Source organism: Echeneis naucrates, chromosome 7, assembly GCF_900963305.1.
Source record: "Echeneis naucrates chromosome 7, fEcheNa1.1, whole genome shotgun sequence".
Classification (NCBI taxonomy): domain Eukaryota; kingdom Metazoa; phylum Chordata; class Actinopteri; order Carangiformes; family Echeneidae; genus Echeneis; species Echeneis naucrates.
Genome location: NC_042517.1, coordinates 10883630 through 10909049, shown reverse-complemented (window position 1 = coordinate 10909049; position 25420 = coordinate 10883630). Strand labels below are relative to the sequence as shown.

Genomic DNA, 25420 nt, shown 5'->3' with positions numbered 1-25420 from the left:
TCCTCTTATTCTGAGCCATCATGATTGTGCATAAACATGTGGAGCAACAGCTGAAACTCATGGTGACAAAATGCAGGAAGTGTCATTCATTTCAGATTTTCTGTCTGGCAGCAGTCACAGCTACAGTCAAACAAGATGCAGTTTTTGGTCACATTTGTGGAAGTAAAACAGAGAATTCTTCTTTTTATGGGAACAAGTCAGTGTTGTAATGCTGACTCATTCAAATATCAAATATGCACAAAATCCAAACCTCATAGTCAAAACTCACGCATCAGCGCCGAACTGAGGACTTGTGGTACCTGTACATAAAAAAAACAAAAAAAACCCAAAAGAAAACAACAACAAAAAAACATTAATTGTGTTTTAAAATCTTGCAGATGCTCCCAGGTTTTTTTTAATTTAAATTATGAGTAATGAGTGATAAAATAACTGCACAGATAGTAAATAAATTCAATAAATAAATAAATATATACATATATATATATATATATATATATATATTGTATGCCCCAGTGGATGACACTAGCTGGGTGGGAATAAGGTTAAACTTGAAATAGCGTGGGCTGAGCAGAAATGTGACAACTGTGGTATTTGCAAGACAGCATGTGGTGGAGGTCTGTTTTTAAGACTTCTTAAAAATACTCTCTGTGGGTTGCAGTAGAACAAAGTTTGGGAGTTGACTGTTTTTTGCTTAGAATACTGTGGAACCGCTGCAATACATTTAAAATAAAAGCATTACAATGGCTTTTATTTCTGTTGAATGACTCTTGAATATCACCCCCATGAACATCACGAGAGCCTTTAAAAAGGCCGGTTTCAGTATCACAGCTGTGACCTTCATAAAACAGCGCTGAGCAACAGGTGGGCATCATGTGTGTGCTAATCTTCCACATTATGGTTGTTGATAACAGACACTGCACAGCCCCGCTGACTTAAAACTCAGTAATTTAATATGGAAGACATCAGCAATGTGATATTTGTAGCATGGAAGAAGCAAAGGTTGGGAAGATTCTGCTGATGCTAATAATAGAAAATATCCACCATTCGTGATGGGTTTCTGTTACCAAAAGAATTCTGTGAGTACCACAGACCCTCCAAAACAAGACATTGGTGTGTCCACTGAGGGATTTTGGGATTACTTTTTTTTCACGCACTCTCCTCCTCGCTATGGACGTGAAAATGTGTATTGTATTTCAGTGTGAGAATCCAATGCCAACTTTGGAGGACAAGGTCGGTGAATGTGGAGCCTTCCCCGCTTTTGACAAACCATCCTACTTAACCCATCAACCCTCACGTGGCGCTATGGTGGGTAAAGCTTGGACCTTTAGACGGCCAGGGCTGAAGCTAAAAACAGCTAGAGAAAGCCTGTTTTTGAACGACGGCACTCTGGGTAGTGAACACCTCCAAATAAACGTTTAAGTATTCTGTTTAGTTTCATGGGCTATTAAAAACCAAAGCTTAAAACCAAAACTGGACTGTTTCCTAGAGTTATAAGTTAGTTAGTATTGAGATGAAAGCGCCACAATTGATTCATGTCAAAATGTTCTCTGGTTTTGCACGTTGAATAGCTGAACTGACTAACAATATCGTCTATATTAGTTTCAGGAAAGGAACAAAAACTGAAAAGCTACCAGGCATGGCTGAAGTAGACGCTTTTGTTGAAAACAACAAACTTTTTACTTTTGCATTTGCAATGTTACTTATACGTTTGCTTCATATTTCATGATCTAAAAGTTCTTAAACATAAGTTCCAATCAATTTTGGTTGCTGTGACAGTAAAGGTAAAGTTGTAGTATAAGGCTGCGAGTTTTAATTGCTTTTCCTCATTTGTCTATTTCGGTTTTGGTGGATATCCGGAGCTCAAACTTGTTGAAATGCAAATGAAATAACTGTCTTATCAGCAGTACATAGGCTCAAGGCTTTTCTTTCTGCCATGCTGGTAATGTGACTTCAGAAATGTCAGTATGGGGCAGTCACTCCATTTTTTTCTGAATAAAATCTCAACAACTATTAAATTCCTTGCCACAAAATGTGGTGCAGACGTGTCTGGGTTTCAGGATGATTTTTGTGACTTTGTTCATACTCTCTCCTGTCTACTCTCTCTCAGATTGCCTTGACGGTTCGATATTATTGTTTTCTAGCAGATAAACTGGAAATAAGTTATACCTTTAGCTGCATGCTATATTCAGTGCCAATTAACAGTTTGCATGCTAGAGCTGGGTTTACACACTAGACTTGCTAATCAGCAGCATATTAGAGCAATCGTTGTGAATTAGCATTTAGCTGACAGCTCTATTGACAGACTGTGGACTAAGTTTTGTTTAGGTTTTGGAAGCAAACTATAGTCTTAACTTAAAAAGCCTGACTGAGTGTAGTGATATGAATGCAAACACCTATGAATAAGATAGTGCCCCCCCCCCTCCCCTGCCCACCTGAATGCTAGCATGCTTCAGGTGTTTCACAGTCAGGTCCTGTGATTAGTGTAATTTGCACAAATGCTGGCGAGTGCTGCACCTGTTGCCCCTCCGCCGCCTGCAGCCGCGGTTCCTCAGTCGGCTGACAGGCCTTCCCTCAGATAATCCAATATCCTCACAATGGCGTAGCTGCTCTCCACTAGCACCGGACAAGGGCATTTATTTTTTTCAACTTATTGTCGTCCCCCTTCATGTTCCCATGGCCACTTCTCTCCCGATGCCTCATTATTTGACCATTCATAAGTACTGCCAGCCAGAACTCACCACCCTGATTTTTGTTTGTTTGCTTTTGTTTCTTTAAACAACCTGCCTGCTTTCTTCACGTGCCTTCCTTTCTCTGCCAACCCTTTGCTTCACGTTCAAAAGAGGCCCCGGCAGCCTTTCAGTATCCACATACTCCATTTGGATTTGAAACAGAGCCAGGAGAAAATCAAGTGACACAGGCCACACAGAGCAGGAGGGAGGGAATGTGATCCCACTTGATTGTTGAGAGTTTATATAGCGAGTGATGACAAAGTGCTTTATGACTTTGCAGTATTTGCTGGGCCCTGCGATTGAAGCCTTATACAGGCAAAGTCTCCCTGCTGACCTTGGCTTGTCAAATGCTCTCATTTTCACCAGGAAGGAGCCAGTGTTCAGTGGCGACTCAGAGCTGCTGAGCTGCTTTTAGAGCGACAGGCGTGGAAAGCTTTTGGAGGTGACCCATGCTTCTTTAAACTGCTGAAAACACTACTGAGAAAAAGCATCAGTTAGAGAAACCACTGAATTATATAAAACCATCCATGTTTCAACAACAATCACACGCACAGCAGCTCTTTGAGCTTAATGCTAACATTAGAATTAAGTATTAGCATAAGTATAAATTCAACCGATGCCAATGTTATTTGTTTTTAAAAAGTTTTTAAACCAAAGCATTGGTGCATCCAAATTTTGACTTGATGGTGGTGGTTGATATAATTCATCCAAAGGAGAAGATGGATGTCTTTGTGGAGTTTCAGATTAATGCATCTTATAGTTGCAGCGATCACAAGAAATGCATGAATCCATCATGTGAACACTATGAATATGACTACAAAATGTTTGATCAACTGCTTTGATGGATGTAGGCAAGAACTGAAATGTTCCCACGTTATCCACTTGGTAGCACCTCTGTACAAAACCTTACAGCGCTGCATCTAATGGATCTCAGGATATCTCCGTCAGGTGGTGCCAGGGGGTGGAGCAACTGTCCAATAGTGCCAAACAAAGATCAACGCGGCTGGCATGGCTGAAAACTGCACGGTCTCCACAAACAGACTATAGAAATTAAAGCTCAAGACATTTATGAGCACATTTTGAAAGGTGGTTGACAAGAGTTTCACTACGGATGGTGATATCATCAACTCACACTGATTCCTGGGGCTAAAAGGACATTTCCACAGGGTTAAAGCAACCGCTCGTGCTCTACATGCGCCTATGAACTATTGCATCAGATGCCCCATGAATTTTATCTCACAGGGAAGCGGAAAGAGAAGCATTTCATCCTCAGGCCTCCTCTTTCTGTGTCGTCCATGACCTTTCCTATGCAAATTTTTCAGAACACTTCCCCTTGGATTGAGATGTCTGAAATCCATGTTGGGTGGAGTTCGAAGATTCAAGAAGTGGACCTGTATTGGTAGGTCGTAAATCACCCTGAAAACAAAAGCTGGATCGGGATCAACGCTCAAGGACTCAATGAGGAGTCTTAAATGAGTAAAGATGATGTGTGTAGAGCGCAGCAGACAGAGCCCTGCTAGCCCTCTGACTGGCTGCTATAGGCTAACAACCCCTGCATTGATCCAAGGAGACACTCAGCTCTCTAACCTGCTGAGTGCTCAGTTCCAGTGAACAATGGAGTTCAGAACTCGTCGATACACTATCCTAGTGAGTGCTCTCCGTTTAGCAGCAAGATTGATGAGGTTATGGCTCCCAACCGGGGAGCCAAATGGTGTCAAAACCAAGGTGTTGCTTTGGACAAACAATCCTTCACTACGTTACCACACTGAGAGGCATTAGTTACTGGCCAGCACAGCAGCTTTTGGGGGTATTTATGCAGAAACTATGTTTCTGAAAAGGTATGCAAGCAGCAGTGGAGGCTGTTGGTATTAAAATGTGGATGAGAATATGAGGGGAGGATAGGCACAGCTTTCTGAACAGGAATGCAGTGCAAATCCCCTAAGACACTAAATGATGTACAAGTGGATTTATTACAGTAGGTCCCTATAAATCTAAGGTTGGCCTGAACTCCAGGGAGAGGTTAATGGATTACAAAGGCATGTGGTATCGAACCTCAGAGAAGTTTATACACCTCATCAATATGTGAAATGCTATTGATCATTGAGACCTTGATAAATTTAATTCATACAGTTGATAATATATATTCAGAATGCCCTTTATGGAGAAAAATACGAGGAAAAGGGTTTTTTGGGGGATCAGGAACTGAAATGGGACATATATTAAGACAACGTCTCACTTTTAAGAAACTAAATTGTGGGACTTGAATCATCAGTAACCCAACCTGTATGAGTCAGTAAAAAAGTGACTGAAGCTGAGATTCTGAGAATTGTTTCGATATGACACAACAGCCGGTTTCATCAACTTCAGTCTGCTGGTCAGTCAGCTGAAGAGTCTGGATTCCCGTTAAAGGGCAAATTTTTAAAGTCTGTTTAAAAGTCTTGTTAAATTTTGACAACACAATTGTGGCTGCGAAAAATCTCTTAATAGGCTGGTAGCTCAGGGCTACAACAGCACGATGCACTATGGGAATATTTTGGGTTTGCTACAGCTACTGTCTGTCATGTGCGGCACAATGCTAAATCAAAGTAAAAATTTGCACTACCATGGCAACAGCTAATACATTGAAATTTTCCTAATATTTTGTACATTGGTAGATGGCAACATAAATACATACTACTATATTGAATAATAATCTAACATACGTCACATTATCACAGATCACTTACTGCATATTAGGGACATTTATAATAACAGCAACAGTTTAATTTAGCTCGGAAAACTAAAGAGGAGCACAAACTGCTGAAAGAATAACAATGTAAAGCTGAGCATAAATCACTGACACTGGTGTATAACAAAATGTATATCGTAAATAAGTTAAACTTCAGACAACAGTGACTTTTCATTGTCGGCCTTATAGTAATAATCTGTTTCTCTAATTATTAAATACCCCTCCTCCCTCATTCTTCTAATTTCTGCCCAATCCACCCTGCCTCAGCAATGATTTCCTGTTGTATTGAACAAAAATAATTTCTCAAAAACATTTGCAATTAAGAAAACTATAATAAGTCTGCAATAACGTGCTACCTTTAACATATTTTTGTATTCAACCCAGAATAAGAAATCCAACTAGAGACGGCAGGACTTGGTTTCACCACAACAGAAACTAAGTGACAGGAACCGACAATCCACCTACAGAAATAAACAAAACTTAACAGTTTTAATGTATAACTAATACTTACTCATTTCCAGAGAGAAACATGAGAAAAGCCTGAAAGTCCCTGCCTTGTCATGCTTTGAAAATTCACTATTGGATGATTCATGGTTGTACATATGTATGATAGCATTCTCATCTGTATCTGCTCTTATAGGTTACAGCTGTATACGAGGTGAGACAGAGGTAAATCTGACCTAAAAGTGGCCTTTGAAAGTGGCTCACATGATGGTCCTATATGGTGTCTGGTGAATTTCCCAGAAGTTAAAAATTGACGGTAATTTACACTACTGCTTGATGCATAAACCTCTAAGTTGTCTCATATAATGGAAAGTCTTGCATTGTCTGAAGAAAACAAGTACCGCAGAATGCAAACAAAGAAACACATAACTCACAACTGACAACTTCAGTGTAATTTGAGTATTTCTTTGTTATTGTGCATTTTGCTTTCCTTTAATCTTAACTGACTGGATGAAAATACAAATTAGGTACATTTCACTCTGTTAGGATTTACAGTCAGCAATGTAATCGCAACTGCAGAAAAGGACACACGTAGAAACATATCCGAATGTGAGCAAAAGTAAAATATAAACAAGGAAACCTTAGTAATACTAGCTGGGTCCTTATATAGCAACATACAGTAGCGTGCATTTTGTGTCCAGCTGGTTTAAAATAAATATAAAGCAGCTTCTTGTTGAAATGAACTAAATTTATTACAGTTATGTACACATCTGGCTTACACTCACATAGTTATCAGCAGCTTACATGGATGACTGATCACTGAAACACCAGTGCTAACAGGCCCAAGTAACACCATTTGAATCAGTACTTTTAACCACCGTTATTCATTCACACCATTTCTAATAAATCAAAAAATAGAATTTACAGTATACTGCAGTATCGTTGCCATCATTTGACACTTAACCTAAATTCAATCTACATAGATAAAGAGTATGTGTAGATTGGGACTGCTGTTACACAGAAATGTTCAGCGTCTCTCTACCTTCTGTGTTCCTATGAGGGCCATGTGATGGAGGTGGAAATGGCACGAGCGCTGATATCCCTCCTTCTCACTCATGGACTCTTCTTGTTTGCTGGAGACAGAACGGTTAATTCAATAAGTCAAGTATTCATTTTTTGCTTTCCTTTTCAATCATGGGGCAATTTTTTTTTTAACTTCCCCCATCCACCTCCACACTGGAAAAAAAAAAAAAAGATAAAAAGAAAAAAAAAAAAAAAGTGATACAAGTTCTGCAACTTCCATCTGTGGCGGCTCTTGTTGCCTTACCGCGGCTTAATTACAAAATATTGGCGCCGTTTTCTGTAAAGATTACTCACTGTAGGAGGCCCTACATAATTTGGACCGGAGGGTTTGTCACGGAAAATAATACAATGCAACTGGGCTTTCTGTATTAGATTTCCTCTTTTAGCCTCCTTGACATTTCAAGCTGCATGAACTAATACATCTGTTATTTGTTGATCATTTGATTATTAACATACTTCACAAACCAAATCAGCTGCCCTGCTGGAGACACAGATACAGCTCAGCAGACAGTCTGGGTTTTCTCGCCTGCCACACACAAACACGCTCGCAAAGATGCGCAATTCAGCCCTCGGTGAAAAAGGAAAGCGGGGGAAAAAACATTTATCTTCCCCTCCTTTGAGCGTATGAGCACTCTGACACCGGCATGGAACAAAGCCCGTCATCACATTCTAATCTCGAATTTCAGGGCTTTTATTTCACCCAAATGCCACCCTGCTGGCCTTGTGAATTATTGACAGACTGACACCAATGCGAAAGGACACATAAAAGAGGCTAAAAGCTCCAGCCCTGGAAGAGCTTGTCCTCTCCTATTGCCATCAACAGGGAGACAAACTGTGTTAATGCTTCTCTGGAAGCTCACAGTAACTTTTGAGACAGAGGTACCAACATATGACTCCCGACCTACAGCTGCACTCTACAGCACAAATATAGTGTGTAGCACCACCTCTCTTTGGTCTATATACGAGCCTTAGTACAATTACAAGGACACCAAGGCAAAGCTGTGAATTATCTGATCAAATCATGAAAATTACAAGCAGTAAGTCACACAAGGTTAGTTCTGCAAACAGCCTTTTAAAGTCATTCTGATTTGACTACTGCCCATCATTTCTCATTTCAAAGTGACATCACAATATGGTATTTGGCTCGACATGCAGTCATTTAGTTTGCATGATGAAAAGTAAATTGAAGTAAGCCATGTGTCAACTAGACAATATTTGTCAGTTTAGCATCTTCTCCTCATTTTGTTTAAGATTAAGATGTTATAGAAACAAGTGGAAACAGACACAGAGGATAGATTTAAAAAATAAAAAACAAGCGGAAAGCAGCAGATTGAAACAAAGCCATCAGCACAGATGAGAAAAGTTGTGTTTGGTGAGTGTTTTTGTGCTTTCTGCTGTTGTCTAATCCACCTCACTCTCATTGCTGGCACCCTCGGGCCGCCGCAGTTTGTCCACCTGTTCATTAATCTGTCCATCTCCTCCTCGTCGATCCTCTGTTTGCATACTTAGACCCTCCTCTTGCTCCTCCTCTTCCACATGGCCAATATCCTCCTCCTCTTCCTCCTCCTCCTCCTCCTCTTCCTCTTTCCTCTCCTCCTCCCCCTGCACTTCCATGCGGACCTGGTCCTTCAGGTTAAGGGGTAGTGTTGTGCCAAGGGTCATGGTGCTGGCATCTCCATTGATACCATGAGCTCCATCAGGCCCCCCCAGTGAATCCTGAGGGCTGTGGTGTCCATCTTTGACCGGGGAGGTGTTGGCTGACTCATTACTGACAGGGGAGATGTCACTGCTGCTGTTTGTGTGGTTAACAGACGGCGAGGTGGATGCTGAAGGAGGCTTAAGGGGAATTTGCCATGAGGGGATCTTAGGAATAGTGGGAGTGGAGGGGAATTGTCTCCTGTGGGGAGAGGGAGAGACGAGAGAGAAGAAGATGAGTAGACCTGATCATGACCTCATCAAAAATCTCAGAGTAATCAACATTTGTGAAAAGAGCTTTCCCATGATCTAATCAGTCATACTAGAACTACATATATAACACTTGAACAAAACAACACACAAAGCACCCTATGTAATTCTCATAATTACCGCAGAGAAAATGACTTTCCCCCTGAAACAGCCAGATGTTCATCACACCTGGTAAAGATGCTCTAAGATTTTTTTTTAATTACATCCACTGCAGCTTTTAAGATCAAAAAGACATTGTTGAATTGTAACAGGATCAGCACTACTTGGTGGTTTAAAAAAACAGTTTGGAGATAATTTGAATCATTTGAACAGGAAGGGAACAAGTCTGGAGACAGATGGTGATACAGACACTTTATTTTGTGATTCAAGCCTTTGCCAGGGAACTCATTGTGGGAGCCAGGATGAAGTCAAGAAAGCAAATGACAAAGGGATTATTACTGATTAGAATGTAGCAGGGGAACAAAACATGTTCAACTAGACAGTTCTGAGGCAATTTTCGTCCTTGCCGGTTTTCTGATGTACACTCTTACTTCAGGCTTCATTATATACACTGATACATAGTCATGCATGCTGATGGACCTGAGTGAGCAAGGCTACACCTGACCAGACTGAAGGACGAAGCTGGATGAGGGGACACCCAGCAGTCAACAGTGAGATGTTATTATTATAATTTTTTTTTTTAAAACAGGGACACAAAAAGCCTTTATGTCTTGTAATAACACATAAGTAAATTAAATTATCCACAAAAGTATTTATATTTGATCAGGACCAAGTTGATTTGTCAGTTCACCGTTATAATTTCTCTTGTCGTTCATTTTGCGGTCATAAATTAACTGAAAGTTGAACAGATGCAATTAAGCATGTGTTATCTTGCTTACCAATAAAAGCAGTAAAACACAGAAGAGCAGCTGATGCCTGCAGTATGTTAATTGGTTCAGCCAAGTTGTGAAGTAAAAGAAATGGTGCAATCAGTATTATAACCTCTAGTGCCACTGAAATTAACCATATTTGAGATTAATGATTATGCTTTAAGTGCACTATTTGGAGGAGCAATGTGACATTATGTATTCATTTATTTAATTTATTCATGCACAAACTTTCAGACCATCTACAATGATTCTGGACTGTACAGGTAAATACACACAAGATGATTGCATTGTCCTTGGTCTGTGGTATCTATTTGTGTATCGTCTTTGAGGCCTGAAACTTTTAATCACAAAGGCTGCCTCAGCTCTTCATTGACTAGATTTAATTGGGCATTGAAGTGTATGCAAATAAATGTATGTAAACGTTTCATATGAGGAACAGCATTTTATCCAAGGAGAAAAATAAATAAATGAAAACTTGATGTGTTTCATATTAATGAACTCTTTTTTTCTGTCAAATATGATTAAATGGTTCAAATAAAGTGCATCCAGATTCTGAAGCAGAATGGAAAAAGTACACACAGCCACACCTGTAGCCTGCTGCTTTTTTCTAACCGTATTGTTTAATTTTACTGGGTCTGGATAACTGTTACCTGCTGAGCAGTAGGCCTTTCAAAGAGGCAATCTCTTGCTTCAGCTCTCCAATTGTTTGGTTGTCCAGGACACGGTTGGTTGAAGATGATGCCTATAGGAAAAACACAAGTGACACGCACAAGCACTGGTCAGGTCACATGCAAGGGCAAAGCACAAAGTCAATATGCATCTTTCAACAAACCCTCTACGCTCAGTCTCGACGACATGGTATTATTTTTAAAAAGCTGGTTTCCAAAAAAAGGTCATAGCCTGCAGAGTAAATAAATATGGTGAATGCAAATGCTTAAAGGCACCTGTTTTTATGTAGTTAGGTTATCCATCACCATAACAACCTCACAACTGCTGACTACTGGTGTTGACAGAAAGAAAGACAAAGAAACACACTTCAGCCACGTCGACTGCTCAAAAAGTCCAGTGAGTATGAATCATGCTTTTTTTTACATAATTTTCCATACTATCTAGAAAAGATTAGGTCACTGTTCAGTGTTTTGGATAATGACTTTATCTTGAACAATAGCCACATTCATGAGAGCAGACCATAGCTTAGCAGTTTGTATTGTTCTTTTTGTCTTTTATCAAAGGCATGTGTTATCACACACACACACTGGTGCAGCTTGAAATGCTACAGGGAATAATAGCAAAGTATTTGAATGGCAAAGTACTGCTGAAAATCTGTCTCTGCTGCACTTTTTTAGGGATAGGCAGGACTTTGACAGAGAAAGCTATAAAATGCCAAATTTTGATAGAGTTCTAGAGAAAACATCAGATGGCAACAGTCGAATTCAACGATAAAAATGAGCTGTAACTGTAGCAAAGTCTTGTATACTAATAAACCTAAGAGACATTTAAGCAGACAAATTACTTTTTCTTTTTTTTTTTTACAATTTCCTCTAAAATACTGGTTTTACCGCTTCATGACACTTGCAACTATTAAAATAAAACAATCACTCGTTAAAATACTCATACTGAAACTGGCGACAAGGCATCATGGCTTGGCATTGTTTGGCTGTAGAGCCAAAGTGGTTGGGAACCAGTGATGTAGTTAATTGCTCACCATTCTTAATCTATTCCTGAATAAAGAATACAAACATGTGCAAGAGCATGAGGATAGACTGATGAGACCAGAGGGAGGAGAGGGAGAAGACAAGGGAAAAGATGGGATAAAAGAAAAGTAAAAACTGTAATTAAGACTCTCCTGACTCACCAGAGGAAGCTTGTTAGGATGCATGGACCCCCTATCGGGGGTAGAGGGATAACTTGGACTCTTTCGCTTGTAATTAAATCTAAGAGAAATTAACTGAATCACATCTGAAAGGGATCAGGCTCATTTACAGTGGAAGGAGGTAGGCAAAGGAGGAGAAGTGAGGGGAGAGGAAGGGAAGGAGGGTTTTTTGGGCTGTTATCGGCTCCTAAACCTCACTGATAAGGAGCAGTCATTTTAGAGGTGGTGCATTGGAGGCCATCTGAAGACACTCTTATTATAGCCGTCACCTCATTAGAATCATCTTAATCCCTTGCTTCCCCAAGGTAACTGTATAATAGCACTGGATTCTGCTTCTCTCTCCTTTACATCGAAAAAATTAATTACCGCATGGGCCGAGTTAAAATCCTTCCATGGCACAAAATCATCTTAAGAAAACCACTGATTTGTCCAAAACTTTGAAATGGGACGATTTCGATTTACTTAAATAATTTCGCACAAGACAAAGTGCATAGGAGACTTGTGAGCTGTGAGCTACATCCATAATGTGCATTATCTACAGAGCAGCACAATATAATATGTCACATCAAGGCCTGTCACACAACACCACCTCTGACATATGTCTAATTAAGTCTGAGGAAACCTAATTAAATGTTGGGCAAGGACTGAATTTCAGCTTTGAGATACATTAAGTCAGTGTTTATACACACACATTGAGTAAGAATCTTGTGTTAAGTGCACTAGGTGAGGCTGAGTGGTGGGGTATCAGTGACTGGAGAGATTGAAAGTACACTGCCGACTTTAAAAGCTCCACCTTAAGTGCTGACACATATTCAATGGACCGCACAAGTGAGTAAGTTGTGATGTTTTGTCAGCCTGCTGATCAAAATATTGATCCTCTGAACTGATTTTGCAGCTTCGATTACCAAAGTATAATTTAAGGGATACTTCCGCATGTGTTATTATAATGCAGAGTTGGACTTCCGTATTATTATAATTATCTTATTGGTGCTGTATCAGTTATAGATTTTAGTTTTTTGGCCACTGCATGTACTTGGAAATTACTTGCTTATTATTTATGCTATTTTTCCTTACATGCCACAGTGTAATTTTTAACAATCTTATTTACTCTAAATAATATCATGCACCAGAGTTTTTTCCTTTTTTCTTTATTTTTTACTTATTTAAATTACTGTTAAAACCTAGATTTTGCTCCTACATTTATAAATTCTACATCGTATATTCATGCTGTCTGCTGTGACATCACTGTCCCATGAGCGTCATACTGAAGAGTGTTGGTCGGCAAAATTAGCAAGTCTGAAGACATGGGAGTTGATTTAAGGCCAGGCCAGAAGCAGCCTTAGCTGAAGTGACACTGTCAGGTTATGTGTACTAACATATGTTGTTTAGAATTAAAAAAAATTCAAAATTATGAATGAGCTTTGTAATATTTGACTGCTATACAGCTGTACAAGCCGTATGTGACCTATGTGGCCCAGACAGCAGAGGCCATAATCCCTTATAAGGCACCACACATAGCATCAGGCACGAAAAAACAATCAATGAACTTGAGATGCTGCCTTGCAGTTGTATGCCTTTGTTAGCCAATCAGGTTTACGTCCTTGCCTTTACAGTCTGAAGTATTGCAGACCTTATTAAGTGATTAACATAGACTATTTTTTTGGTGAAATGAAAGTTGCCCTGATATAAACATGTACAATTCAGATGAACAATTGCTCTTCGCTGAAAGATTTCTTACGAGCTTTGTCACATTGTGTAACAACAAGAGCCAGAGACCTCCTGTCCAGCTTGTCATCCTGGGAGACGAACTAAAGGTGAAACTCTGATATATGGGCATATACAGTAAATCAAATTGAGTTGACTTGACTTTGTAAAGCTTTGTTACTCTTGTTTCTTTATATGTGAGAGCAGCTAAAACTGTCAAATTCATTATTTAGGGTCATGTTGTTCATTATCATTCACATGCTTGCTGAATAAAACCCACTCTGAAACACAAGTGAAACAAAGTGGAGTTCTTGCTGATGGCTATTTCTAGTCAGATCAGTCTCAAGTCCAAGAGAAAGTTTTTGTCAAATTTGAAGAAATTCCATGAAAGCATTCGGAAGATATCGCACTGACAGGAATAACAGATAAATAAATGGATGGACATAGATGGACAACCAAAACTAAAAGATGAAGAAGGCCTCCAGTCACACCTCTCACCAACACTTACTGTGGGTTTTTAACTTTATACATTCTGTTGATATTAATATTAAAAAATTGTGTAACTAATATATCTCGAGTGTGTGCCTGGATGTTATAGATCTTTTTCTTACTAAGTGCTTCAGAAAAAAAAAAGCATATGTGTGTATATATACATAAAATAAAAGCAAAGAAAAAAAGATTATCAGCTCTAGCAGCTCCCAAGGACGGCAACGCATCTGGTTAAATGAAGATAAATGCCTGTGGACCATTTGCAACAAGATAAGATCTTTAACAAGCCTTGTTTAAGAGTGTCTGAAGGCAAATTAATTCACAGTTGCTCCACCGGCAGACAGTGTGTTTTCGTGTAACGCATGTATATTTATGATGGAATTAGTTTCAAAAGGAAGTCCCCAGAGGAGTGTTTTTGAGTAGAAACACTGGTACAGTCCAATTGCTCTATTTATGCACTTTCCCACTGGCAGTGTGTCTCGCACAAGCAAGGAGGCGGTTTCTAATCTTCTATGTAGTATCCACTAATAAAGAGAACGATCAGTGAGTTGAGACAGCAGGGCAAACACAGTTAACAGTTACATTTGTAATGATAATGGTGCAGAAATAGACTGGGCTGTTTAACATAAGGGATGAATCATCCTGAGGCAAGTCTGGTCCTAACACCTGCAGTAGAATACAACAGCATGTCTTAAAACAGTCAAAATATAGTAAACAAAATGAAACAAAACAGAAACCTGAGAAAATAGTCAAGAAGAGTGGAGCTGTCCCGGGACAGCATTGGCACATGCTCTGTGTGTGTGTGTGTGTGTGTGTGCGCGCGTATGAGAGGACATGAGTCAGTATGTCTCAACTCAACTCCATAATGAGGTCCCCAGTTTAGGGACAGTAAACACACTCCGCAATTGAGCGGTTTCCAAACTACGAGAAATGTTTACTTAACAGCTGAGGAAACAGAAGTCTCCATGTGTTTCGGGTTAAAGGCATATTTCCGTGTTGAGAGGTATAATTGCTAAGCGTGGTGCACTTTGAGCAGCATGGTGAGGCAAACCCCGAAAGCCGCAAATGGCGAATGATAAGTAGCTCACCAGCACTAACATGTGTTTCTCATCAAATATCCCGGACCTGAAAACAATTTCCCAATTTCCCTCATGGCCTGAGACAACAGAGGGCCTCGTGCCGACTCACGGGGAAAATTTAAGATCAACACTATAGCTATAAAGCAGAGTTTATGATTTGTTTAATGGGTGTTTTGATGTGAAATATACTTTTTATACACTACTGCTGTCCAACTAGGCACTCATGGCAAATGAACTAGACACTTTTTAATCCAATCTAAGATTTGAAGATGACAAATGAAAAGCAATAGCATCCCTTGTCCCTTTTTGTTATGGAAGGACCGCATTGTTTAAAGTGGACTGACAGTATCACTTCAGCTAAGGCTGCTTCTGGCCTGTGTGAGGTTAAATCAGCTCCCATGTCTGCCCACCAACGCCCTTCACAGCAGAGTGGCTGAGACCTTGACACAGCACAAAATTAGGTAAAAGTTGTCAGTTTTCTATCAACCTTGTCCGGGAAGGGATTTGTATTTTTCTTCCTCGTTTGTGACGAAGCAGATGTGCTCGCATATGTTTTCCTGTGGCATCCAGATGCTACAGCAAAACAACCTTGTGCTTAACAGCTGTGGACATAAAACATTGTCTAAGATCATTTCTTCCAAGGCACTTTTTAAGAGCCCAGAGATCCTAAAGCAATTTATGGGCATTGTTATAAAAAGCAAGAAACATTTCATCCCTGCACATAAGTTTTTAAAACAGTCACTCTGTCCGATTCACCCAAACACTTAAAATTCTGAGTAGATTATGAACAATGTCTATAAAAATCAAGGAAAAGAGAAATGACCATACGGTTAAAGATTATGGGCCAGTGATGAGATGCACCATACGATTTTGCAGCTTGTGTTCTGATGATATACAGTATAATAAGGCTGTCTGTCTTAGGTAGTTATGACTCGGGACAGCGCAAAAGATTTTAGTACACATATGCCTTGAGAAACCTTTTCTCTCCCCTCATCAATCTAGAGATTTGAAAATGCAACTTTATTGTTTACTGAGCTCTTCTGTAATTACTGAGTACAGAGTTACTGCCTGTCTAGCTTTCCTCAAAATCATAAATCTCAACATAACAGACCTTAAAAAGGTGCAGTCTGTAAACGTTCATGCTCAAAATACAGAAAAGCTTAGTATTGCGACATCTCCTTGCTGGTTTGTAGGAAGACAGAATTACAAAAAATATTGATAATGAAGTCACTACATTAGATGTTACTGTTGTTTTCATTTGGACTTAAGTTTTTTAGATGGATTATGGATTATTATGAAGGCAGTCTCCAACTGTAGTCAGTGTGTTGATATCTGCTTGAATAACATTACAGTGCTGTTTAAAACTTTAATCCATGAAACCACCAGAAGGAGAATGTGGTGTACAAAAGAAAAGCTAAAAATATCAGATAGTTTTAACTGAAACCACTGCTATTCTAACAAATTGGACATTTGGAAAGTACATTGGATAGTAAGTGAATGATGCTGAGCTGCTGATGAGTTGCTACCTCAGCTGCAGCCAGTTCCTGAGAGAGCTCCTGGATTTTCTGTTGCTGCTGGATCAGGAGCTCCTGGACGGAGACCAGGGTCTGCTGCAGCTGCGTTACTGTGGAAATGAGACGAATAACAGACGGTAAATTGTGTAAACTTGAAAACACATTAAAAAAAAGGGGAAGCAAGATTGAGTGATAAGGTTGTTTTGGTGCCACGAAACTGAACATTTTCTTTCTAGAAACGATGACAGAGCCAATGAGACTCAACTCATGTCACTGATCAAAGCTGTCCTCTAAGGATTGTAATCAAAGCTAATACCCCGTAACTTTAGTTGCAGCTTTTCGGTCCAAGGCACTGAGGCAGAGGGTGGGTAGAGGGGGCCACATAGGATGGAGATATTAATCTCTAGTGTCTGAACTTAAATCAAATAACAGTCTCTAACCTTCCATTACCCACCCAGACACTGCCTTCTAATGCATCTTAAATCCTCAAACGATCAACAAAGGAAAAAACAAGGCTCTCATTTGGGAGGAGGCTGCCAGACAAAATGTCCCCCCTAATCCTAATAAATATTGTTCTTTTTACATTGACTTTGAAGATTGAATTAGTTCAAGTGTTGGTGTTGGATGAGGGTGTATGATTTCAAATAACACTGGGCACAGTTTGTTGCCCCCTGCTTCCAGTCACGCGTGTATTACCAAACAATGCATTAAGTTTCCCTGAGCTGATTATATTACAGAAAACCAATAAACATTCATATAAATCATGGGCGTGTTAAGTGTTAAATCAAGCCTAATAGGATTAACATCAACAGATATTGTGGCGGTCCACTGCTGAGGTTGTCAGGCCAATGGTTAAAAGCCTGAGCTGCAGCCGGCTGGACGGGATGTAAAGAACCCTCCTTCACATTAACCCTGGCCAGGACAAAAGAAAGAGTCAGGCTTGGAGGCTGTGTTTCTTTTGAAATACCAACACAGACAAAATATTTGATCTTTCAAAGACGCTAATATCTTGTAGTAACACCTGTGTTTAAAGGGTGGAGTAGTATCAATATAGGTGGGGTGCTGAAACGTTTGATCTTTTGATGCTCGTAGAATCTTATGGAATACGAGTTTGAGCAGGATCGTTGGTTTGGGTCGAAAACCAATGTGCAAACAATTTGTGTTTGTTGCTTGGTTTGTGATCCAGAGTGTGACCGCGCTTTCAGAAGATGGCAATAAAACTAAAATACTGCAGCTATCCCTGCTTTAAAAGGTGTTAGTGTGACAGGGTATGCACGTTAAGCCAAGAGCTGGCCTATTAGTCTCTGATTCTGCCACAAAACAGCTTATCCAGATGTGTGGGTTAGTCTGCCAGCCTGTAATACTGTACCTCCTGAATTACCATTGGCACCGCTTTTTCAGCCACTTCAGCCAAACAGTTCCCAGACAAACACTTTTCATGTCTCGCCATGAAGTTGACTCCACTGTACGGCTCAAAACACAAAAATGCACAACTTCATATTCTCAGTTATCACAGATATGAAGTCAATGACTTTGGCCAGGCATGAATCAGAAAGAAAGTGTGAGTGTGCATGTGATAATAAGACACGATGATGTGTGAGGCCTGCAGCTGCTGTGAGGACAGTGCACACTGTGTATTCAGTAAATTATTCAGTAAATACCTCGATATAATGTACACTACATATGTCCAGGCCTGTGTCTGTCTTTAATGGCCAGCTGGTCACCAATATGGCTCCTACCAACTGAGAGTGCCCAAACAGCCGCACAATTCCATTACAGTCTGGGTACGCTGAAGGAGTTCCAAGATCCATTCATTAATTGTCTGTGGGAAGTTGTAGGCAAATCATAATGGGAGTCAAGGCCCCTACTCTCGAGCTGAGGCTGGTGAGAGAGACTAATGTAGTCCCCATTCAAAAGGATACATCACCTCATTGCGCCCAGCACTAGAGAAATACATGAACTTTAACAAAAGAGGGTTCAAGCAATTGGCAGCAGTGAGGCAGTCGGCCGCTATTACTCAGTGCAGCGAGAAGAGAGGGAGCGAGAAGAGAGGGAGCGAGAAGGAGAGAAAGACAAAGGGAAAGCAGGGGTAGAAAACTCAATGTAATTGCAACCCCTCTCCCCAACTGTTAACTACAACAGTCATTAACTACAATAGCAGCTTGGCTACTGCAGTCATAGCAAATTAGTTCCCCACACTGGCTAGATTGAAAAAAGACCTGTGGGGGTTTCCCCCCCCCCACCCCAACTGGAGGCTCACCTACTCGCTGTGAAACAGAGGAGGACCCATCCTGTGAAATCCTGTCTTTACTGACAAACAAAAGAAGGCTTGTAAGTTGGCAAATCTCCAAAAAGTGATAAGTAGAGCAAGAATGGGTAGTGAAATAGCCAGAGGTAATGTGTTTGCATAGTTGGGAAAAAATGACCATAAAAGAACATATATTTGTTAATCAGATTTGGGATGAAACACCTTGCACGCAATTTCCCACAACTGCTGGTCCCCACCTACATAACCAGACCAGAAAACAATAGAATGGGTGTGACTGGACAAAATGATAACAGCAATATTTTAATCTACACCACACTGGCCTACAACAGGAGCTGTAAACTCAAACAACTTTATTTAATTTGGGAATGATGGGAAAATCAAACAAAGAACACCTGTGTAAGTTGAAGTTAGAGTATCACATTTATGATTCTGGTACAGTTCCTTTTTTTCCCCCCTCACTGCTGTTCAAAACCTTGATAAAAATGGGTCTAATGCTAGTTCAAACAGTTTTACTGCTATAATAATAATTTCAATAATTTGGCAAATTAGAGGTATTGGCTTTACACACAAAATAATTTGGAATAAAAAAACTTGATTAAAATGCACAATTGGATATAACAACATGTTTGAAATCAAAAAGTCAAACATTGCTTTTTATTATGTGAAGCATAACCATTGGATTTTATGTTGAGCCTTAATTATGCTTCAGTCCTCTAGGTTTTTTTATTTAACTTGATGTAATATCAAATATGTAACTAGAACCATTTTTACACTGTAGCCTATTTCTCTGCCAGGCCACTTATCTCAAACAGGCTTTGGTACCTTTCAGGTGGAAACACTCCAGTTCAACACTACTGCTAACAAGACCAAACTTTCTCAGAGTGCCTCCTTCATTTACGCCTCCCTGGATATTTAATTATACTGACAACGAGCTAGGAAAGCATCTCTCTCCTTGCTTTTCTCTCTCTCCATGTCTGACAGCCAGGTTGAGATTCCTCACCTGTCCAACATGGGAGCCGCACCTGTCACCATGCACTTAATCACACTAGGGCCATTGCTGAGCCCAGATGCCACACAGTGCCATGCTGCATGCATGTCTTTCACACACACACACACACACACACACACACACACACACACACACACACAAAATTAAAATGAACTTTCTCGCCACCTACGGGGAAGAGGGTGGATGATGATGATGGCGGTGGAGGTTTGGATGGGGCTGAGGTTGGTGCAGGGGGAGACGGATGGAAGGGGGGAGTGAGAGAGGATGGGAGGGGGAAGAAAAGTTGTCATTTCCCTACTCCTCATTAATATTCCGAGGTTAAGAGCTTTTCAGCGAAACGTAATTAATTGAGCCCGAGCCTGACAGTAAACAAGCAATTTCAAATTAAAGCGAAATGACAGCGGCGTCATTTGTTAAAAACGTGTGGGGCCCCCCGATTTTGGCGACAGATAAATGAGGGAAAATGTTAAGGAGGGAGAAAGTGATGAAGATATTAATCTTCACCTGTCTGTGTCAGCGTGCCACTCATTGCCGCAATGTTGCTTTCCATCCTCTGCAGATGCTTCTTGTCCTCTCGGCTGCCCATAATGAGGGGTAGGATATATTTCTGCAATTAAAAGCATGGCACAAAATTACACTTCTCTCCAGTGGGAAGGGACAGAGAATGAGGAAAAGACAGGGACACATATACTTGGCTGTGGAGGGTCAAAAGCATTGTTTTATTGGACTGATGCCTAATTGTTTAACTTGCATGATTAGGTGCATGTATGACTGAACCAGTTCCCAAGCAACTGATACAAACATGTGCGAATCAGTCTTTGACCATTGGTCAATAAGAAAAAGAATCTAGAAAAACTAAAAAATGAAGTTTGACAGCCAATTAGTCGTTTATCTTGTTTATCAAATATAGCATATGAAATATCTTTCTGAGAACAATTTTCTGTCTACAAACTAAACAATTAAATTGTAAATCCAAAAAGTCAAGTGTTAGCCACAGCCCTACAAACACATTTCCAGTAATATCCAGAAAGAATCCCAGAAAGTGATGGTGAAACCCAGAAACAGGCCAACAGTGAAAAACTTGGGGAAGACTGACAATAGTCCTCCAAAACCAAATACAATGTCATGTTGTTTATTATGTCTCTGCCACTGAATAAACAGAACTCTACCAAATCATATGTATGTCTGACAGCCAAATGAGAGTGCTTGTAATCCAGTGTGAGTGTTACCCAGATGAACAACTGAGTGCATCTCACTGCATTCTGTACATGTTTTTATGCAGAGCCAAGCTCACCAAATAAATCATGTTCATTTATCCTCAGTGAACCCCACTGAAATGCATTCAAAAATAAATTATTTCTTGGTTTTAAGGCTGAATAAGAATCACTTAATACCTTGCAGCTTGTTACTGCCCAAGCCAGGTTTTCTCTCCAGCTCAGGTGGCAAACAGACACACCAGTGCAAGTAATAAACACTTTTTAGAGAAAAAGATTAAATGAGTGTCAACACGTGGTAATTAATAAGTGGGTTGCTGGGAGTGTGGTGTTTACAAGGTACACCATAACATAAATAAAGTATGGGCAGAAGCCTGGACATATGGTGCGACTGGCGCTACGCTCCAGTGACATGACAGCAACCTGTGCCATCCCGCCAGGGAATCCCACCTCCCAGGCGACCAGTGGCTGGCAAACCCTGCTGCATGTAGTGGACTGGTACAGCGTGTTTTCATCAGCGAGAGACCGCTGGGATAGAGGAATAAGAGACAGAAGACCTACAATGTGCAGCATAATGAGAGGCTCTGTAAAGAAGTATAAAATAATAGGATATAACAGGATCTAAAGAGAAGCCAATATGTCTGACAGGGTCAGGTGGGTATGTTCATGTATGCGTGCGCGCTCCCTTTCTCTTACAGACAGAAAGGAGAATGTCCTGTCATCTTGGCCAAGAGCTACTGCAAGAGCTCCTGTCCTCCTCTAAAATGAGAGTAATGGCTTCCACATGCCACTCAGACTACTACTAACTACCACTATGGGATTAATGTCATTGGGGACAAGGGGCCTCATGAGCTCATGTTCAAGGGCTGCTAAGCCCGATAAAAACCAGGGTGATTATTTTTAGATGGTAGGATGGCCAAAAAAAAAGGTTGTGTGCTGTGTTAGCAACTATATTTTTTGGGGGAATAAAAAAATATATCTGTGAGGAGGAGGGAAGGGGAAGTTAAAAGAAGGGGTTCAAATGAGATCATTCTTTGACGTAAAGCAGGGTAGCTTTAATAACAAGAGCAGAGTGATGTTACATACGTCAGAGGCGCCTTCTATTCCAGCACCATAATTCATCATAAACTGATGTACTTGCAAAGCCCACAAATTCAAATGTAATATCAGGGAGAGGTAGTGTTGACAGATCTTAGGATGCAAAGCATAAAATGTGTAACAAATTTCACTGAAACATTAACTGCAAAAACAAAGTCACAGAGGAAACATTGTCAAAGAGCAGGAAAAGCAATGTGGAACTTGCCTTGTAAAGGTGATGAAAGCCAAAGGCGATGCCGACCATAATTATGGTGAAGGCACCATAGTCTCTCCATCTGTAGCCTGGTGGAGCTGAAGAAAAGATGGTAAGATACAGATTGAAAGGCTGAGCAGTTGAAGTGCTTGCCTGAGACACAGCTGCTGCCATTGACTTATAGGTCTGTACAAAAACATGTGAACAAACTGTGACATAGAACTCAAGTCTTTTGAGCTTTAGTTATTAACAGAAATCATATACAAAATATTTTTGTTGAACAATTTTTTATGAATTTTTTTTTCCATTCTTGCAAGAATCTAAATATTGACTGTAATTGGTCAGATGAGCTGCTAAGTACACAGAACCTGTACTAAATGGGCTAGAACAAGCAAAACAACATGTACAGTTCATTCAGACAGCTTCAGTAATTTACTTCTAAATTTCATAAAGACAGTCTAATACAATCTATCTATTTGTGGTACATATAAATGCAGATACACCAAGCCTCTGAACAATAAAGTTAGTTAAGTCTGTAAAGGAAAGAGGTACTCTGTGCCCTGCTCTTCCAGAAAACACTCCACTGCTCCACTTGTTAGGTGGTGGAGCCAAATACGTTGTGTGCATATCACCTTTGAAACAACCGGAATGAACCAAAAGGTATGTGAGTGTGTTTAGAATTGAACTGTCTAGCTGAGTGACAGATAATGTGAAAGTGTGTCATTGTGCAAGCCGTCATCTGGGTTGGCTGACAGTCTGTCAAAGTGGAAATTCCCCACATAAGAGAAGCATTCAACTGAAAATGTCACTAAACAACAAACAGGTTTGGAGGAAACATATGACTTTTTTCTTTTATATACTCTGGTGGTGCCCAAATGAATAGGAAATTATTAGAGGCAAAGCCACTGAAGTACAAAATTGATATTCTATTACAGGTCTGATTTCCCTTAATGGGTTATGTGGTACATGTTTGCTGGCTCAATGCAAGTAAACCAGATTGATCTCCTGTCTTGCCACTTGTGTGATTTGACATGCAAATAAAATGAGAGACCCACAATCACACTGGACTATATGAAATATCTTCAAGGTGAATGGTATTTTACTTGCCTTATTCAAGGGCAAGTTTCATCGCTTCTGCAGCATTCAGGTATGGACCTCTAACCTTTCCCATCGAAAATTTTGAATCATTCTCCAACATCCATATGGTAACCACATAAATTTGGGTCTTCATCAACATTATAACTGCAATAGTCTGTCACCTATCCCAGAATACCGTGCTTCTGAAAGGCCTCTGAGTCCTTGGGATAGGCGGTTGACCCTGAAAAAGCCTCACTGCATCACCAAGGGTCTTCACTTGCTCCCCCTCCCCTTAGGACCTTTCATTTTTTCTGTCTCTCCCTTTTTCTCTACCACTTCCACTCTGCCATCTTCCTTTTTTTATTTGGTCACTTAAGCTGTGGAACTGTGGTCTCCATCCCCCGTTTTTCCAATCTCCTCTCAAATTTATTGGGTTCAGTGGAGGCCTTCCTGTCCTTCTACCCCGTGGAAATAGAGATCAGAGTATCCATTACTTCGACAGAGATGGATGCGGGTCCCCGTGCACCGTCCCCATAACAAGGACATCAAAGGGAGGTAGCCCCCTCTTTTCGGCATGACCCCCCATCCAAGACTCCCGACTCTCACCTCATTATGCAGCTCCCTTATAGCCGTTTTGATATAAAACCCCCCACTATGGACGGAGAGCCGCGAGTCTCCTAACTACATGGCCATCCCATCAACATCACTTTCATTACAAAACATGAGATGCCAGGGGAGTCAAGGACAGTGGGGTAATAAATGAGGGTGGAATACATCTGGAATCATTGTCATATGGGTTAAGCATTACGTGGACTTCATTCTGCATTGGTAAATCAGTGGACAGCACTCATAACCTCTTGAGGTAATAAAGATACAGGTTGCATTGTGGGGTCTTGCCAGGGTGGAACCCCTTGAAACTCAATGGCAAGGGAGACTTCATGAGCTTATGCTCTGCAACATTGTACTGCATATGTCTGAATTCACAGTCAAGAGAAATGTTGCATGGCAAAACATTCTGTCATCCTTGTAAAGATCCTGGTATTTGTTGAGCTAAGGATAATCCTGTTTAGTGGGTTTCTATTAATAAAAAACAAGAGGAAAGACTGATAGAAAACTTGAACTGCCTAAGGATCCAAGCTATGAATTAAACATTACTATGCGCTTGTTTTTGAGGTGAGACTGTGCACATGAACACTGGTACATCATATATTCTGCTGGTAACAAAGGAGAGAAAGACAGTTTGCACTTACTTTGAATTGCAGGAGCTAGTTGAGTTGCATGGAGGGGATGTGGATTCCACACAGGGCTCAAAGGCAGGACTTCCTCTGTGCTGCCAGAGCGCTGGATGGCCAACTCTACCTCCTCATCTGTCAGCCCTGAAATCAAGACACACACCTTTGAAATTTGAAAGAACTGCAGTGACTCTGTGTTAATGGAAAACACCAAATGGTTCCTTAGCTGTCATTATATATACTTAAATACCTCCCAAGCGAACCACAAATCTTTTAAGCACAATTTAGAGAAAGAACGTCAAAATGTCGTTCAATTTTACCAACCCTCCTCTAAAAAATGCATTTTCATTTCAAGATTCTCAATGGAATTCTCCATTGAGAGTTTCTGTTTCAGGGACATCTATCAAAGAAAGATAGTCTGGAAAGATTCACACAATGAAATCTGAAACTCTGCTAGCCTATTAACTGCCACCAAAGGCAAAGAAAATAAGAGTCTGTCCACTTCTCAAGTTATATTTCCCATGTGGAGATTTCATACACCCCAGACAGTGAAAATGCATTATTTTAATTTCTTCATTGTAATGTAAATGTATTACATAATTTTGCAAATGCCAATATAATTTAATCTTCAGATCTTTTTAATGATTTTAGTGATGATTAAATTGCAAAGGGCTCCCTGATGGAGAATCAGAGGGGAGGAGGAAAGAAAAATCTAATATGAACATCTCCTTTTGTGGCAAGAAAGGATTTTATTTCAGGCGCCATATGCTGCCATTGCTGTGGGTCTCATCTTTTAATGAGCGTCTTAGTCTAAACAAAGGAAAACCATTACAACTTTTGATGAACAAAAA

At 40.3% G+C, this 25420-nt stretch overlaps 1 protein-coding gene across 3 annotated transcripts in view; it reads right to left on the bottom strand.

The window, feature by feature from the left end:
• Positions 1 to 6174: 6174 nt before the first annotated feature.
• Positions 6175 to 25420, bottom strand: part of pex14 (peroxisomal biogenesis factor 14) — a 43186-nt gene continuing 23940 nt past the window's right edge. The window contains exons 4-10 of one of the 3 annotated variants that reach the window (XM_029506513.1): positions 24588 to 24713; positions 22273 to 22358; positions 20260 to 20362; positions 16490 to 16587; positions 10469 to 10560; positions 8395 to 8881; positions 6175 to 7034 (exon numbers count right to left, since the gene is read on the bottom strand). In XM_029506513.1, coding sequence (XP_029362373.1) covers positions 7011 to 7034; positions 8395 to 8881; positions 10469 to 10560; positions 16490 to 16587; positions 20260 to 20362; positions 22273 to 22358; positions 24588 to 24713 — 1016 coding nt within the window. In that variant the 3' untranslated portion in view covers positions 6175 to 7010. Of the gene's footprint in view, positions 8882 to 10468; positions 10561 to 16489; positions 16588 to 20259; positions 20363 to 22272; positions 22359 to 24587; positions 24714 to 25420 lie in introns of all 3 variants that reach the window. The other 2 variants (XM_029506514.1, XM_029506515.1) reach the window with 2 other exon arrangements.